Source organism: Antedon bifida, chromosome 1 (genome assembly GCF_963402885.1).
Source record: "Antedon bifida chromosome 1, ecAntBifi1.1, whole genome shotgun sequence".
Classification (NCBI taxonomy): domain Eukaryota; kingdom Metazoa; phylum Echinodermata; class Crinoidea; order Comatulida; family Antedonidae; genus Antedon; species Antedon bifida.
In genome coordinates this window covers 26368963-26386657 of record NC_136226.1, presented here as the reverse complement: position 1 = coordinate 26386657, position 17695 = coordinate 26368963, and the positions used below count along the sequence as shown (strand labels likewise).

Below are 17695 nucleotides of genomic sequence, written 5' to 3'. Positions count from 1 at the left end.
AGAATTGTTTTCATATTTGGTTTTCCGTTAATTTTTTAACTTTGTATGAGACAAGCACTATTAATTCAACTTGTTTGTTATCTTATTTTAAGTAAAATTCGTCTTCTGAAAAAGGGTTTAAGATTATTAGATAATAACGCCCTTACAAAAAAGTTCTATAGAATTCTATAGAGTTCTATAGAACATTTTATAGAGCTCTATGGTATTCTATAGAAGTACAAAATTTCTATAGAAACATATTTCAATTTCTATAGAATTTATTTTGTGTCTATAGAATGTTTCTTTTTTTCTATAGAACCTATAATTTTATAGAATTTCTATAGAATTTATTTATGAATTTATATATGTGATTAATACATTGTCTCACCATTATTGAAAGATCATGGAATGAAGTGGATTGATAATTACATTTTTATTTTGCCAATAACAATTTTTTTTTCATCGCTTTACAAAAAATTATATGATAAGCAATTTTGCATGTAAAAGAATAGGATTTTTCTTTACCAGTTTATAGATTGTTGAAAATAAAATTAAAACCTGGACAAAATACAGAAAAACAATATAACACTTTTCTGTAGAAACTCTATGAAATCTCTATAGAATTTTGATAGAGATTTTATTCAATCATTCTATAGAAAATCTATAAACGAATTCTATAGAATATTTGATATAAATTCTATAAAATTATATTTATTTGATTTGACAAAATTTGAACAAATTTGTAAGGGATATTAACATGAACCAATTATCATTGTGTACTTGAATTATATAAACTTTTGCTTACTGTATATCATCAATTATTATAATTTTTATTGTTTAATGGGGGTTACATTTTGATTTTGCCAATAGCAATACAATAATACCTTTTACAATTTTGCATGTAAAGGAATATGATTTTTCTTTATAGACTGTTGAAAATCTAATTAACTTGGACAAAATATAGAAAAACAATACAATGCTTTTCTATATAAACTCTATGAAATCTCTATAGAATTTTAATAGAGATTTTATAGAATCATTCTATAGAAATTCTATAGAATAGTTGATATAAATTCTATAAAAACATTTTTATTTAATTCTATAGAACACATTTTTAATATTAACATGAACTAATTATTAATACTGTGTATTTGAATTATATCAACTTTTGCTTACTGTATATCATCAATTATTATCATTTTTCATTGTTTAATTAATGGGAGTCGTTAATTAACACCTCCCTGGTTTTAACAAACACTACTCCAAGCCATAATGGATTGGTCCATGCATGCAGTGCCTCATGGGATAGCTTGGTGCAACTGCTGCAAGAAGAAAATCGGCGGGAGGATTTTAATTGTGTAGCAGCCAAGCAAGCTAGCCTCTAATTTTATTTAAAGAAAGATGAATACTTTGAATCATGTACACTCAGTCTTAGCCAAAGGTTGGTTAATTAGTATTGTATTATTAACCTAGCTTACACATACCATATATGAGTTACATAATATAAGAATCTATGCTTTTTGGCCTAAATAGTAGTAGGCCTATGAGAATCAGGCCAACAAGCCAGCCAAAGTAAGGCCTACTACTACTAGGCCTACATATGGTGACTTGGGATTGGTTAAAGAAGCTAGGCCTAGCTAATTAAGAATTTAATTCGTTTTGTGCCTTCAAAAGAAAAGCCTATATCATGATATAAACAATTCTGTCCTTATTCTATTGTTTTATAGATCTCGCCATCTCGTTACCAGATTAATATACTGTACTGTAAAGCTGTTTTTTTGCTGCGACAGTCATTGGCCAACAAAGTAAAAGAGATGAACAAAACACAGAAGGTTAGCGCACAGGAGTCACAGCAGGACGAAGATACTGAATAGTTTTTATGTTTTGTATATTTTGTTGCACCTTGTTATTAATTCTTTTATTCATTACTCCAACTCATAACTGACCGGTAAAGTGTATGCTGATGTGTAATTATTAGTTTTATATTTTTAATTCTAAATTAGTTATTTAATTTATCCAAAACCTTGATCTTTTTACAGTGATATTATCCCTATTTCCCACAAGGTACAACCAAAACAATCCAGAATATATATATAAAAGACACCGAACTAACTACTAGTTATTTAACTGCAAAAACAATATTTAATAGTGTATAATAGTATATTTTTATGTGTATGTATACATGTGTAATTTCGTTTTTATATTGTTATCCTAAATATTTTATTGATATTTCAATAAATTGCAGTACGCACTGAAACAGATGAAAAATTGACTTTTGATTTTATTACAGTACTCTTTTCGCCTAGGCCTAACAAACGATTTGCTGTTGCATGAAAGAAGGTCTAATAGCGGACTTGTATTTAAGCTGAAGATCTCAACCACCCATAGAAAATAAACATTGTTTGGCTACTCATTTTCTATAGAAAGTTGTTGGGTTTCTATAGAAAAGTGAAACTTTTTCATGGAAGTTCTATAGAAAATGTTATAGAATTTGTATACAGCTCTATATAATTTCTATAGAGTTTCTATGGAGCTTTATATAATTTCTATAAAGTTTCTATAGACCTATTATAGTTTTTACAGAGTTTCTATAGAATTTCTTTAGAGTCTCCATAGAATTTCTATAGAGCCTTATATAATTTCTATAGAGTTTCTATAGACCTATTATAATTTTTACAGAGTTTCTATAGAATCTCTATAGAGTTTCCAAAGAATTTCTATAGAATTTCTATAGTTTCCATAGAATTTTTATAGAGTTTCCATAGAATTTTTATAGAGTTTCTGTAGAATTTTTATAGAGTTTCCATAGAAATTCTATAGAATTTTTATAGAGTTTCCATAGAATTTTTATAGAGTTTCCATAGAATTTTTATAGAGTTTCCATAGAAATTCTATAGAATTTTTATAGAGTTTCCATAGAATTTTTATAGAGTTTCCATAGAATTTTTATAGAGTTTCCATAGAATTTTTATAGAGTTTCCATAGAGTTTTCATAGAATTTTCATAGAGTTTCCATAGAAATATCTATAGAATTTCCATAGAGTTTTCATAGAGTTTCCATAGAATTTCTATAGATTGTTTCTATAAAAAACTTTATAGAAAATCTATAGAAAATTCTATAGATCTTCTATAGAATTTTTTTTTATAGAATTCTATAGAAAATTTTTGTAAGGGCGCTCACGTTTGGTTTTCCATATTTAGAATAATATACATTTTTATTTATTTTGTTTAACCATTTTCTTTTTTCAAAGTAAAAGTAACAGCGATAATTACCGCCACTAACAGGTTTGAATACAAACAAAGCCAGAACTGTTTAAAGCACCTTTTAATTGGTCCTAACAGTGATCAAGGGCTTCTCTCGTCCAGTGCCCACCTTGACCAGAGGAAAGGCATAAGCCAATATGTCTGAGGCACTGTACTAGATGCAGGGGCTGCCATAAGGGGACCCCAGCTCCATATACAGCAGCCGATATTCCCAGATGGTCTCCCATCCAAGCTCTAACCGGGCCCAACCAATATAAAGATTATCATTGCTTGTAGAGATCAACAAAAAATCAAAATAAAAACCATATTAATTCATGTAATTAGTAGTTATAAAAATAATATATTTATTTGCTTAACCAATTTCTGATATTATTACACATTTGAATGATTTGTAGAAAAATATTTGATTTAAAAGTGATATTTCGTAAAAATTATTGTTGAAGAATTGAAAAGTATTACAGTGTTAGATTTTTGCATTTTATTAAAATAATGAAATTTCTTTATGGGGCAGCTGAGTGAATTACAAAGATCTTGTTTGTCAACATGCCAACGATATCATTAATGGCAGGGCGGCGGTCTGGATCACGATGAGTGCACTGCTTGCCTATTTCAAGAAGAGGTTTCATATATAAAATAGTACCCATGGCGACGAACATTATTCCAAGACTATAAATGTCTGATTTAAATGACGGGGGCGAATTCGGGAAATGAAGCTCCGGTGCATGCTCTCTGTGGGAAGACATTGCACTTTCTCTGTTTGCAGCTGGGGTTTTGTTCAGCTGAAACATGTCGAATGAAGCGTTCACATGACAGACAGCGCCAAAATCAATAATTTTGGCACCCCATCTGTCACCATTATGGTGGACAAGAACGTTCCTAGTAGCTAGATCATTATGGATGATTCCGTGCGCTTGCATTATTCCAACTCCCTCTGCTATATCTACCGCTATGTGGAGACCTTCTATGAGACTCAGTTGTGGGTCTTGCAATTTGATGGCTTTAGATAGAGTCACAGACTGGAGACGTGCTGGATCTCCCACATACTCGATGACGATCTTCTTTCTTCTTTCAAATAAACCTATCTTGCAAATGCCATAAATGAATGGGAATAATCTGCTTTCTCTTGATAGCATCAGTTGTACACGGGCTTCGAGTGTGACTAAAAACTCATACATCGGTTGCTTGGATTTTTCCGTTGGGGCCATGCAAGATTTCACAGCAACAAGTGGGCCATCTAAAGAATTCATTCGATACAAAGAGACTTCGCCGTACGAACCTTTTCCAAGCGTCACCTGAGAAATAAAAACAATGAGGTTACTTTTGGTTTAGATTTAGATTTATAAATAAATATCAAAAAAAGAAAGAAAATGTAAAATGTTTACCGGTAATGGGTATAAATCTTCAACTGATAATATTGGGAGATCTGTTGGTAGTATTGAATCTAACATCAAAAGATGATCAGGCAGACTGAAGTTATATGCTGATGTTAATACTCCCTTGCGTTGGTACGATACCGATATATTCTGCCACTCTCCGCATAACGAAGACTCGGATGTTTCTTTGTCGTGGTAATAAATGCACAAATTACTTTGCCATTCTCCGCATTCGACGAGGTGGTGTCATAATCATCCGTATCAACAACTGGGGCATATACATCATTTTGAAAGCTGGTGATGTAATGATGACTTCTGACGGAATGGCACAAAGCTCGTGGTTCGGTACTGATGACACGTTCAGGTTTTCTTCGAAGCCATTTTGCAATGATGCTGTTGATAGACACGCTGGACATCTGGTGGGTTTCAATCGCACAATGTGTTTTCATGACAGCTCTTGCATGGACTGAACCAACATTCTTTACCACAGAGTTGGCAAACTGACCTTCAACAACAAGTGGTTGAATGAGTGATGGAACCGAGTTGATTGCGTCCATGTTGAAACACTTTCGAATGACGTTTAGTGCGGCAATGTGATCGGGTTCTGAATTGGCATTAGAGATGTTATCGTTCAGACAGCTGTTGTCCAAGATGACCAGAGCTCTGGCGTATTGCCTGATTGAGATGTCCAACGTTGGGTCTGGATTGTAACCAATGAAGTCACGTTGGATTGGGTCAAAAGCAATGCCGTATATCAGTTTTAAAATGATAACACGGATATGCGATGGTATCTTGACCCAAACCTGATAGCCTGTAGTTGTATTGTTATCATTATCAGGTTTTACGGAACAGAAGCAACATCGGAAATACTTGTTAAAGAAAGTATTAAAACGAGAGTGCCTGTTGGTAAATAACATCCAATATTTATATTTCGAAATTCCTATACGAGATTAATGATTGTTTCTTTTATTTTAATTTCATTTTAGATGTTTTTCTCATACCTTTATATGTGTAATAAAGTATATTTACCATTTTTTACCATTCCTTTTAAATATATTTCTTATTCGTCCGGGCATAATCTATAAGAACAATGCTCTATATTTCATCAAAGGATACATAAAAAATAATATTGATTGATAATAAATATGAAAGTTCAAATAAATAACAACATTTAATTGAAATTCTTACCAAAATCAATTTTCTGGTAACTTATTGAACTTGAAATTTCTGTAATCAATATAAATAATATGAAATAAGACAGGGGTGTTTGTACACAAAATGGGAAACAAGTATTTGCCATCAACTGCGGCTTAGGGTATTCGCACCTTCGAACCCGTCCATCCCCTCCCTATCCATTCAAGTCGGCCCGGGCCCTCCCTAAATTGTGCAAATTATAATACAAAATATAAGACTAAGACAAGAGACACTATGACTATTTTCAGTTGGCACTTTTCTATTTGCCATTTATATAGGCTCTCCTCCCTCTATTTCAAAATCCTGGATCCGCCCCTGCTTCCCATGGACATTTACCTCACAGACAAAACTAGCCTCGGGCAATTATTACTACTAGGCCTAGGAGGCCTACTTTCAGTTTGATTGAGTGGTTGCTCGCTACACAGTCTAGACTGCCGGGGGGGGGGGGGTGTTAATGTAGAGGGTACTGTAATTTTCCTAGAGTGGGTATCTTTTATATAAATTAATTGCTGTCCTTATGGATCGGGGATTGTTTGCATAGGCTTGGGGGTAATTACGTTAGAGCGTAATTGTCCTAATTGGTGGATAGGCCTACTGTAGTTGTCCAGCCCTCCCCCACCCACCAAGGCTCGATTAGGCTAGGCCTAGGGCCACAAGAAGAATCGTTACATACAAAAATTACAACAAGGCTGGGATTTAATATTGAACATAAATTATAAAATTTCGGTAATCTTTCGTAGATGTGTAAAATATTTGAGTAGGTATATAATATTGAACCTTTATTAATCACTAACACCACATATTTTGTAAGACATTTTGCCAAATAACCAATAAAAACCACGTAAAATTACGGAGAATTTTATTAACGATGCTTACCTTTTGCAGTTCATGAAATTGTATGAGTCGATCTCCATGGCCGTCGCTACAACAAAGTTACTAAGCGCAGATAGAACACGCACTTGGCGCGCGCACGCAATGAACCACTTGGCTGTCGTCCAAACCGAAAAACGTATAGCGCCACTTCGTGCGTTTTCGTATCTTTGGTGTCCCAAATAACTACATGTGTATCATACGACAACAATATACTTTGGTGGTGAACATGTGCGTGGAACTTTAAAATGCTCGAAAAAAAATCGGAAACCAATGAAACGCAACGAAAGGTCTCTTTCAATCCCATGTAATAATTATAATAATATATGCGCGCTGTATGGTAAACTGCGGATTAATATTGAGAATACTAGAAAAACTAAATTTGCTTATTGTTTTCATAGTGCTTCGAAAACTTTTTTTTATTGCGCTTTACAAATTTAAAACTATTATTAGGCCTATATACTCTCTCTTTCTCGATAAGTTATACAATGTCGATTGTGAATAATTTTCTTAAGATTCTATTGATTTACAAGGAGAAAAAGAAAAAAAGAAAAAAATAACGATAACGATCATAGGTCTGGTTCTAAAGCACAGATTTAAAGATTAATTCACTTTAAATCAAGTGAATTTATACAATGTGGTTTTTTTGTTTTACAAAATTATCAATTTCCACCGGCTGTATCTCGATAAGTAATACAATGTCGATTGTGAATAATTTTCTTAAGATTCTATCGGTTATTAAACAAAAAAAAAAAAATATTAATTCACTTTTTTTTTAAATGGTACCGGTTGTATCTCGTTAAGCTATGGTAATGTCGATTTTGAATAATCTTCTTAGGATTCTATCGATTTCTAAAAGTAGAAAAAAATTCACGATATAGGTCTTCTGGTTTTGACGGACAAATGTTATTAATTCACTTTTAAAAACAAAAGTATGATCTCGATAAATACATAACAGTGTCTATAACTCAAACACTCAAACATGTAAAAAAAATGTAGCACGGGGCGCCGTTTGCAACTAGAAAAAATAGAAATAAGACAATAATGCAGTCATCCAAAGGGTGATCTTCATTCAAAATGTTTAACAGTTATTTTATGTCTTCGATATTCAAAGTTCAACTAAATAGTAGCATTGCTGTGGTGTATTTATTTAAAATACTAGACCAAATAAGAACAAGATTACAGGTTAAATAGTACCTGTTGCAGTAAATGCAGTAAAATAATCTTGACATGGTCCCATACTTATAATTCGCTTGGTCAATGTTGGGACCAGCCAAAGGTGCTTTAAATAGCCCTGTTAAGTACTTCAGATGAATGAAGACTAATTGACATTGTCGTTTACGACAAGTCGGCCATATATAAAATTCAACTATATCTCCAGAGCTCAAGAATAAATAATTCGTCTATTTGAGATATACATATTAATAATTATAATCTGAAATATAAAATATGTCCTATGTAACTTGGACAATTGAACAAAATAAAACTTCAAGCTTGGTTCCCACGCATTCGGCAATGCAAGGACGTAAAGCAACACAAGTCAATTGACCAAAGGAGATGACAACCAAATTTGTCGGTTTTGGCGTTTGTTTGTTTATAACATATGTTCCAAAGTCTGACAGTTAAAACTCCATCCTTCATAGGAAAAACGTGAAAAACGCGTTTACAGTACGATGTCTGTTTACAGTGACAGTATGTAATGTAATGTAATAGCTGTGTAAACATATTTTGTAAGAAATGTGTGTATGCACTGTGTTACATGGATTTTACACTGATATTTTCCGGCGACTAAACCCGGTACCCACATCAGGTGTGGAGATCATACTAGACAAAAAAAAAATAAAATGAAAACATTTCCGAGTCATTAATAATGACTTTATATGGTTTTAATTATTAAAAAAAAAGAAAGTAGCAACATTTCATAATATAATGAAGTTTTTACTTTAAAGTTTTCGTTAGACCTTGCCTCTACGTATTAATAATGAAAACGCAACATATATGTAGGTACTGTATTATTATGTGTTTTATTAATATGATTCGATATACTCCGCTTTAGCGATCTATTTTGCCTAAATGCGTAATACCGCCCTCTATTTTACTTACATTTTCAAGATGGCTGCGCCCATGAGAGCAGTTCAAGCTTTTCTGTGTCGTACAAAACACTTTCAATTGATAAAACTAAACATTATAAGTACAATTTTAGAATCAAAATGTAGTTTTAAATGGGCGAGATATATGTCCGTCCTGTCCGTCATTAGAAATAATGTCGTTACTACTTCTACTATTGATCTAATTCCTAGGCCAACGTTGGTAAGTAATAAACAATCAATGACAGTAGCCTATAGGCCTGCTAGCCTAGTCAGTGCGAGGATGAGGTGGGAGGCGTATTTTTGGCAGAGTGCGTTAAGTGTGATGCGTCTGAGATTCAGTAATAAGATAGAAAAGCCACCTCCCATTTTGCTAGACCTTTATTTATTCGAGCATCTAATAGGATAGGCCTATGTCCTCTTAATACACATCTGGATATGCAAATGAGCTATTCTAGATGTTGCTTTAGGCTAAAACATGTAACACATTCATTGCTAAAGTTTAGCAATGAATGTGTTACATGACCTTTTAGCTTGTTGATTTTTTTTTTCAGGCTGCAGATTATTTTAAAAGTCATTCAATTCTGAAATGTACACATCGAACAAACACTACAGATAGGTAAGTTTGCTTATAACAATCCCCCCCCCCCCACCCCCACCAAAAAACAAACAACAAACAACCCAAAACCCCCAAAATTCAAATTCAAGCACTTGATTTTGAACAACCCAACATTTCTTTATATATTTTTCAGTGAGATGGATCTTAATTTCTATGAGAAACTTGCAGAAAACACTTTAAATGAAATTGAGGAAAATTTTGAAAGAGTCGGAGAGCATGAAAGTTGTCCTTCAGATTTTGATATTTCATCAGCGGTAAGATGATATTAAGAATACCGGACACCTTTAGCTAGCCTAATATGTCCGGTATTCCTGAAATTTTGGTATTCAGTTAGTGGTAAAATTTGGAAAAGTCTGGTTTATCTCATACCTTTAATTAAAGATTATTAATTATAACCCAAGTCTAGTCTAGCTAAATAAATAAAAAATGCAAGGTCAGTGGTCGTATTCACCATCACACTAGTACTGATTCACATGTACATAAAATGTAACTTTTGCCTTGGTAAGAATGTGTTTATGTGTTACATTGATATCTAGATCTAGTTGTCCCATGACCTAGATGATTGTAGGGGCGTAGCAGATGAGATACAGTAGTAGTACTCATCATGATACGACACATCTCCTCTCCAGGCTGGCAGGGTTTTTGCTGAATGGCCACAGTTGGTTTTCCTGAATCAACGCCCTTATAGTTGGTTTTTGTTTTTAGTACCAACTGGTTGTCCAACCACTCTCCACACCATGCTCCTAAGGAGTTGATGTAGGTGACGGTTTAGTCGCCGGACAAAATCATGAAAAAAATAAGTGTAAAATGTAACACAGTGCATACACACATTTCTTACTAACAAGTTTTTACACAGCGATTACATTACATATACTGTCATGTCACTGTAAACAAACAGCGTGTGAACGCGTTTTTCACGTTTTTCTTATGAAGGATGGAGTTTTAACTGTGAGACTTAGTAAAGACCTTGGAACATATGTTATAAACAAACAAACGCCAAACCGACAAATTTGGTTGTCATCTCCTTTCAGGTAAGTGTCAGTTTTCGTGAAATTCATCATCATCTGTTGTACTATTCATCTTGTGTAGACATTGCGTATGCTATACGTTTCCATCCAACTTTTTGATGAGATTTGATCTTTTAACCATGTAATTATTAGCATAAATGAATTCTTACAGTAAAGCAGACATCCCATTTTTATGTATATAGTATTTTTATTATAAAAGTATTTTACTATAAGTATTATTATTATTAATTTTGTTTTTCAGTGGCCCAAAACGTTATGACTACATAGACAATCGTTGGATCTACCTTCATGATGGAGTTTCACTTGATGAGTTACTAACTGTAGAAATTTCCAAAGCTCTTTGTTTAGAAGTAAAATTTAACATTACAGGGCAAGATTTATAACATAATATGAATATTATATATATGGTTATTAAAGGATTCAGAGTTGTACATAAAGAGATTTTTCATCTTGCATGTTTAAAACAAGAGCAATCAGAGAGTTGCAACCTACGCCAGGAGTAAAAAGATAAAAAGAACCATGATAAAGATCCGTCTTGTAGTTTTTGCGTACAACCTAAATGTAGTAAAATAATAAAAAGTGGTCCAGAATTTGGAACCTGGTCTGGATTGCCTCCTCCACGATTGAATGAAGTCTTCGGTGACCACATGTCTATGTGGTTTAAATTTAGTAAAGATTTGTAGTTTAGTTTTGACGTTATCCTGCTAACAGACAAACACACACACAAATATCTCAGACAAAAATATAACCTCCGGAAGTGATAAGAAGGTAAACATTTCATTCCAAAAGTATATATAAAATTGAGGAATCCAACTGAATTTGAACCGAAGTTGTCATAAACGTTCACTGCCATTCTGTTTGAATAGAGAACTTCAGAAAAAGTAGCTTGGTTCCCACTAGGATGTAAACGTAAGCGAATTCACCAATGATAAGTAACTGTCAAAATAATCCATCGCTTGCGATTGGTCAAACCACTTGCGCTGCGTTACATCCTTGCATTGCATCTCTAGGACTCAACACAAGCATGTAAACAAATTGACCAATGACAAGGCGACAGTTTGGATAATCCGAATAATCTATTACTTGTGATTGGTCAAATTACTTGAGTTGTGTTTACGTCCTTGCATTGCATGGGAACCAAGCTTGAAGGTTTATTTTTTCAATTGTCCATGTTACATAAAACATATTTTATAATTCAGATATATAATTATGAATATCTAAAATAGAGGAATTATTTATTCTTGAGCTCTTGAGAGATAGTTGAATTTCATTACTGAAATTGGCCACATTTTATTTCCTGATTTATTGTTGACAATTATTATTTCTATATATTATTATACATAATTAGCAACTTTATATTTGTTTAAAACATATCTTCAATCTGGTCATTTTGGTCATTTTAACATTTGAGAATTACAGATATTTTGTTTTTATTAATCGAATTATAAGTGTGGGACCATGTCAAGATTATTTTACTACAGTTACTGCAGCAGTTACTCTTTAACCTGTAATCTTGGTCTTATAATTTTGGTCTATGTATTTTAAATGAACACTCAACAAATACACCACAACAATGCTACTATTCAGTTGAACTTTAAATATCGAGGACATAAAATAACTGGTAAAATGATTTTAATGGATTAAATATTTGTGGGATATATTTGTCTTATTTCTATGTTTTTCTAGTTGCAAACGGCGTCGCGTACATTTTTTTAAACATGTTTGAGTGTTTGAGTTAAAACCGACACTGTTATGTATTTATCGAGATCATAATTTTGTTTTTAAAAGTGAACTAATAACATTAATTTGTCCGTCAAAACCAGACCTATATCGTGAATTTTTTTCTACTTTTAAAAATCGATATAATCCTAAGAAGATTATTCAAAATCGACATTGCCATAACTTAACGAGATACAACCGGTACCATTAAAAAAAAAGTGAATTAATATTAATTTTTTTCGTTTAATAACCGATAGAATCTTAAGAAAATTATTCACTTATCGAGATGCAGCCGGTGGAAATTGATAATTTTGTAATACAATGGACAATGTATAATGTACCGAGTTATTTAATCTTTTATTTCGGAATCTCTGGTACATAGAAAGTAAAAATTACATATAAATGAAATAAAATAAACAAGACTAATTACTACTACTCATCTCAGGATGACATTCCACCTGGAGAGCATCTTCGACTTAACTAAGACGTTGCTTATAATCGTTGAAACTAAAACAGAAACAGCGAGTACAATTTTTTAAAAGTGAATTAATATAATTTTGTCCTTTAAAATTATTTTAAAAATTCACCTTATCTTTACATTAATCAACCCAGACCTATATAATATCGTTCAACAAATTCTGACCATAAAGCAATACTCATCAATACTTCAATAATTTAATGGATTTTATATTATTGTTATTATTTCTGCGGGTATGAAAGGATAATTTTAAAAGAAAATATCGACATATTTTCCTGCGACCTTAACAAAAAGTTTTAACAAAGTGTAGGCCTATGATTTTCTTATATTTCCTCTGGTATCAATAAATTAAGGCAATTTTAATATATTAAAATATTAATTATATATTCATTAATATTTCAGACTGAATTATTTATGAACATTATTGACAATGAATTTCAGCAAATGGATATGCCTTCTTGGCTGTTGCAAAAAATCGAACGTTCCACGAATTCGTATCCCGAGTTATTGGTTTAGTCAAGTGTATTGGCTTTTAAAATTTAATTTTCCCACTCTTATCGGCTAAATTAAGGCCAAAAACCCCCAAAACTGTTGGCGTAACTCGACCAACCTTAAAAATATGTCCTACCCTAGCTAGACATTTATTCTAAAGAAATAGAAATGGTGGTTTTCCAAATCAAAACCATTTAACGTAAACATAATTGAATAAAAGCAAATGACTAAAGAGGTTGAGTTTTTTCTTTTATTATTTTTCTTAATTATTTAAAAAAAGGCAAATGCCTACCTACCTACCTACCTACCCGTACCCTAATATTTTTGGGCCCGTTACGCCAACGTACGGGTACAGTGGGGCGGGTAGAAAGAGAGAGTATCCATAGTTTAAAATTTGTAAAGCGCAAGAAACAAAAGTTCTCGAAGCACTATGAAAACAAGTAAATTTAGTTTTTTTCTAGTATTCTCAATATTAATCCAGTTTAGCAGCGGGCATATATTATTATATTACATGGGATTGAAATATACCTTTGCGTGCGTTTTTGCTTTCCGATTTTTTTTCTCTCGAGCATTTTAAAGTTCCATACACAATCATGTTCACCACCATTGCTGTCGTATGATACACATGTACGTAGTTATTTGGGACCAAATGTTTCGGTTTGGACGACAGCCAAGTGGTTCATTGCGTGCGCGCGCCAAGTGCGTGTTCTATCTGCGCTTAGTAACTTTGTTGTAGCGACGGCCATGGAGATCGACTCATACACTTCATGAACTTCAAAAGGTAAGCATCGTTAACAAAATTCTCAGTAATTTTACGTGGTTTTTATTGGTTATTTGGCAAAATCTCTTACAAAATATGTGGTGTTAGTGATTAATAAAGGTTCAATATTACATACACCTAATGAAATATTTTACACATCTACTAAAGATTGCCGAAATGTTATAATTTATGTTCAATAAAATCCCAGCCTTGTATAAAATGCAAAAATCTAATACTGTAATACTTTTCAATTCTTCAACAATAATTTTTACGAAATATCACTTTTAAATCAAATATTTTTCTACAAATCATTCAAATGTATAATAATATCAGAAATTGGTTAAGCAAATAAATATATTATTTTTATAACTATTAATTACATGAATTAATATGGTTTTTATTTTGATTTTTTGTTGATCTCTACAAGCAATGATATAATCTTTTTCATCATACGGCTTTACCACGTTGAAACACCGGTTCTCGTCAGATCACCAAAGTTAAGCAAGGTTGGGCCCGGTTAGAGCTTGGATGGCCGGGAGACCATCTGCGAATATCGGCTGCTGTATATGGAGCTGGGGTCCCCTTATGGCAGCCCCTGCATCTAGTACAGTGCCTCAGACTTATTGGCCCATGGACTCTGGTCAAGGTGGGTAATGGACGAGAGAAGCCCTTGATCACTGTTAGGACCAATCAAAAGGTGCTTTAAACAGTCCTGGCTTTGTTTGTATTCAAACCTGTTAGTGGTGGTAATTATCGCTGTTACTTTTACATTGAAAAAAGAAAATGGTTAAACAAAATAAATAAAAATGTATATTATTCTAAATATTTATTAATGGAAAACCAAACGTGAGCGTTATTATCTAATAATCTTAAACTCTTTTTCAGAAGACGAATTTTACTTAAAGTAAGATAACAAACAAGTGGAATTAGTTGTGCTTGTCTCATACAAAGTTAACCGGAAAAGCAAATATAAAAACTATCCTAAATTTATCAACATCAAGAAAATAGTTTGAGAGAAATCATGATTTTTACCTAAAAGAAAATACTTTATTATGAAATATTGATGTGTGTTTTAATGTAGAAACTTATTTTTTAAATTTGTAATCTATATTATGAATTTACATAAGAGCAAAATTCGGTAAATTGCGCGTTACTTCTGGAATGTTTACTCGATGGTATATAACGTTGGGTCGTAGGCCTACTTTTGGTACTGATTTTAACCACCTGATATAACCCTGTTTACTAATTAAATTGAGTTATATAATAATATAAGTTTTATTGACAATTAAAACGAATTTAGGTTCAACGATTTGCCCCGAATATAGGTGTTTTCCGATCGCGGTATACATTGTCTAATGGATGAAAAAATATCCGCACACAATGATATGAGGATGCTTCGCATTTACCTATCTCCTTCTATACGATAATTGTTTTTAATAGCTGAAAACCGGTTGAACAGCTAGAGTACAGCATCATAATGTTGAAGAAGACAGGCCAACTTTCTTAAAAAAATACTATTTTGATAGATTTAATATACGTTTATACAAATGTATTGATTTGCGATGAATGGAACATTCCAAATTATTTGGGTTAACACAAGTAGGTAAATTTATGGGCCCTTTGAGAATAAACTTAAAACCTTAAGATTAATATTGAAATGCTATACAATACTGTAAATACGTATTAACCACTTTTGGTCACCATTTGAATCGCAAATTTGTTACTGTGAGTGTTAGTAACATGAACAAAATATTTCGTTACTGAGTGTATAAAGAATATATTTTAAAATGGTTCCTCTTGTAGGCCTACCTATCCTCTTCCCCAACCCTCAACCCTAATGTTACATATAAAACACCAATTGGGTTTGTTTAAATATGAGTCCAAATCAAACATTTGTGACAAGTTTCTCTTTCGGAAATAATTCGCAGGGTGCTAATTTTGGTTGACTACATAATTAAATCATCGTGTCTATTTATTAAACGACAATGTATTATAGTCCTGCGGTACGTAAATTTGAAATCGCCAGTTTTTTTACTCTGAAATTAATGTGTATTCGAGAACCATCTGTGGGCACACGACCTAGCTGGTGCTGGTACGCGAGCGAAGCGAGCGCACCATCTAGTTTTATGAAATTTAAGAAAATTTATATAATGATACTTTATATTGTTATATCGTTTTATCATTATTATCTTACTTGCTTGTTTAAAGGACCCCATTGGAATTAAGCTGTTTCAGCTTTATGGGTCATCCTGGTATTTTTGTTGTATTTCTTGAGTACCGAATAAAACAAACAAACAAACAAACAAAGATACTGTTTCTGTCGAGGAAAACAATTTGTCTATTTATTTTCTTTTTCCATGTACTGTAACAAATAAAGTTGATTTGATTTTGATAGTCAGAATGCGCACAACGTAACATAAACTTATTAATATCTAAGCCTACTGTTTTTGACTCATGTTACTATTGTCCAACTATGGTTTAATCAACTTAAAGAATTGTATGACAAACTCTGCAATTTAGGCCTCCTCGGCGCATTAAGCCTTGTCTACACTAACAAACTTTGTGACAAAAAAATGTGATGTGCACATATATAGGGACATGATGATGTCATATCACTACCATATTTGGACATATCACTGCCATATTTTTGCACATCACACTTTTTTTGTCAATCTAGTTTGATAGTGTAGACAGAGCTTTAGATGCACAACGTATCATAAACTTATTAATTTAAGCCTACTGTGTGTTTGAGTCATGTTACTAAAATAATATGCTATTTTACTACCAAAGGTAAACAAATTCTTTTTACGTGCTGAATTCAACTATGGTCCAATCAACCTAAAGATTGTATGATATTATTATTACTATACAATTTAGGCCTCCTCGGCGCGTTAGATGTGCAACACTGCACTCTGTGGTCTGCGACTGACGGTAGGAGATCAACTGAGCGAGAACTCGTATCAAACATACATGAACATTTGATTCATTAATACAGTACACAATTCAACAAACCATTACAGAATCTATTATCACACTTGCTGTCGTTTTAGAGTTTATCGATTAAATATTAAAACAGCTTTAGAGCAGGAATTGTAGACGTTTAGTTAGCCGGCCATGTCTTCATCTGCGACATACTCAAATCCAGCCACATGCAGTCCCCACAAAGCCAGTAGTTACTCGTATACAAGTGTATCGGAAGCCGATCCAAGCTTAGGTAAGTAGTAGAAACAAATTACAGTACTGTCATAAACCTTATGAAGTTATGAAATGCATTTATGAATGATGAGGTGTTATTATCGTGTTTCTTGTATCCAATAATAATAATATATTCTATAATAATTTGATTACTGGTACTTAACGTTGTGGTCCAGTAGTAATCAACAAGTATTTGCCCAAGTATTTTGACATCTTGTTTTTTAAGGAGCCCTGTATTGTAAGGCCTAAATGTTTGATTGATATCCGCAAACATATCTTCTTGATTCTTTTTTCACTTGGTGTAATTCTTTAATAGTACAATAGTAGAGTCTAAAACATTAACTATTTGAATTAAATAAATATTTGTTTTATAAATTACAATCAATGTGAAACGATCACAATTGGCCTATTCAATTGGGGAAATATTTTTCGGTTGAACAGTCAAATGCTCCAATTATTGAAAGTTATAATTTAAATATTGTTTTTTTTACCTTATTTAAAAAATAACTTTCTTTTATTTTCTCTCTTTCTCCATAGTTTTCAAATTTGATTTTCTATTTCTATTTCTCGATTTTTTTCTTTTTTCTTTTAAAACTTTTTAATAATGTGCTAAATTTGAGAAATTGAATAATAATCA

At 32.4% G+C, this 17695-nt stretch overlaps 3 protein-coding genes and 1 long non-coding RNA gene across 5 annotated transcripts in view; 2 read left to right on the top strand and 2 right to left on the bottom strand.

The window, feature by feature from the left end:
* Positions 1–3743: 3743 nt before the first annotated feature.
* On the bottom strand, positions 3744–4840 carry LOC144835651 (uncharacterized). The gene is made up of 2 exons (XM_078690728.1): positions 4626–4840; positions 3744–4535 (listed from the first exon to the last, which is right to left on the bottom strand). Exons 1-2 carry the CDS (start codon positions 4689–4691, stop codon positions 3744–3746), a joined length of 858 nt encoding a protein of 285 aa, XP_078546854.1. The 5' UTR covers positions 4692–4840.
* Positions 4841–5251: 411 nt separating this feature from the next.
* LOC144852717 (uncharacterized) lies at positions 5252–5845 on the bottom strand. Its single transcript, XR_013614325.1, has 3 exons — positions 5805–5845; positions 5646–5695; positions 5252–5516 (listed from the first exon to the last, which is right to left on the bottom strand). It is a non-coding gene; the product is annotated as an uncharacterized LOC144852717 (long non-coding RNA).
* A 2932-nt stretch (positions 5846–8777) lies between these two features.
* On the top strand, positions 8778–12072 carry LOC144847544 (frataxin, mitochondrial-like). Its single transcript, XM_078703960.1, has 5 exons — positions 8778–8990; positions 9322–9386; positions 9520–9640; positions 10320–10417; positions 10656–12072. The coding sequence occupies exons 1-5, from the start codon at positions 8793–8795 to the stop codon at positions 10795–10797; spliced, it is 624 nt and encodes a 207-aa protein (XP_078560086.1). The 5' UTR covers positions 8778–8792; the 3' UTR covers positions 10798–12072.
* A 4737-nt stretch (positions 12073–16809) lies between these two features.
* LOC144847275 (potassium voltage-gated channel subfamily KQT member 1-like) overlaps positions 16810–17695 on the top strand; it is a 74005-nt gene continuing 73119 nt past the window's right edge. For both annotated transcript variants that reach the window (XM_078703614.1, XM_078703613.1), the window contains exon 1: positions 16810–17077. In XM_078703614.1, the coding sequence (XP_078559740.1) occupies positions 16978–17077 (100 nt within the window). In that variant the 5' untranslated portion in view covers positions 16810–16977. The remainder of the gene's footprint in view (positions 17078–17695) is intronic.

What these genes read in the sequence shown, in the direction of transcription:
- LOC144835651 (XM_078690728.1), bottom strand. Translation starts at nt 4,691, where the DNA reads ATGTTAGATTCAATACTACCAACAGATCTCCCAATATTATCAGTTGAA. An exon ending in AAGATTTATACCCATTACCG is followed by an intron (nt 4,536 to 4,625) that starts GTAAACATTTTA and finishes TTTATTTCTCAG; the next exon opens with GTGACGCTTGGAAAAGGTTC.
- LOC144847544 (XM_078703960.1), top strand. Translation starts at nt 8,793, where the DNA reads ATGGCTGCGCCCATGAGAGCAGTTCAAGCTTTTCTGTGTCGTACAAAA. An exon ending in CGAACAAACACTACAGATAG is followed by an intron (nt 9,387 to 9,519) that starts GTAAGTTTGCTT and finishes TATATTTTTCAG; the next exon opens with TGAGATGGATCTTAATTTCT. An exon ending in TGGTTGTCATCTCCTTTCAG is followed by an intron (nt 10,418 to 10,655) that starts GTAAGTGTCAGT and finishes TTTGTTTTTCAG; the next exon opens with TGGCCCAAAACGTTATGACT.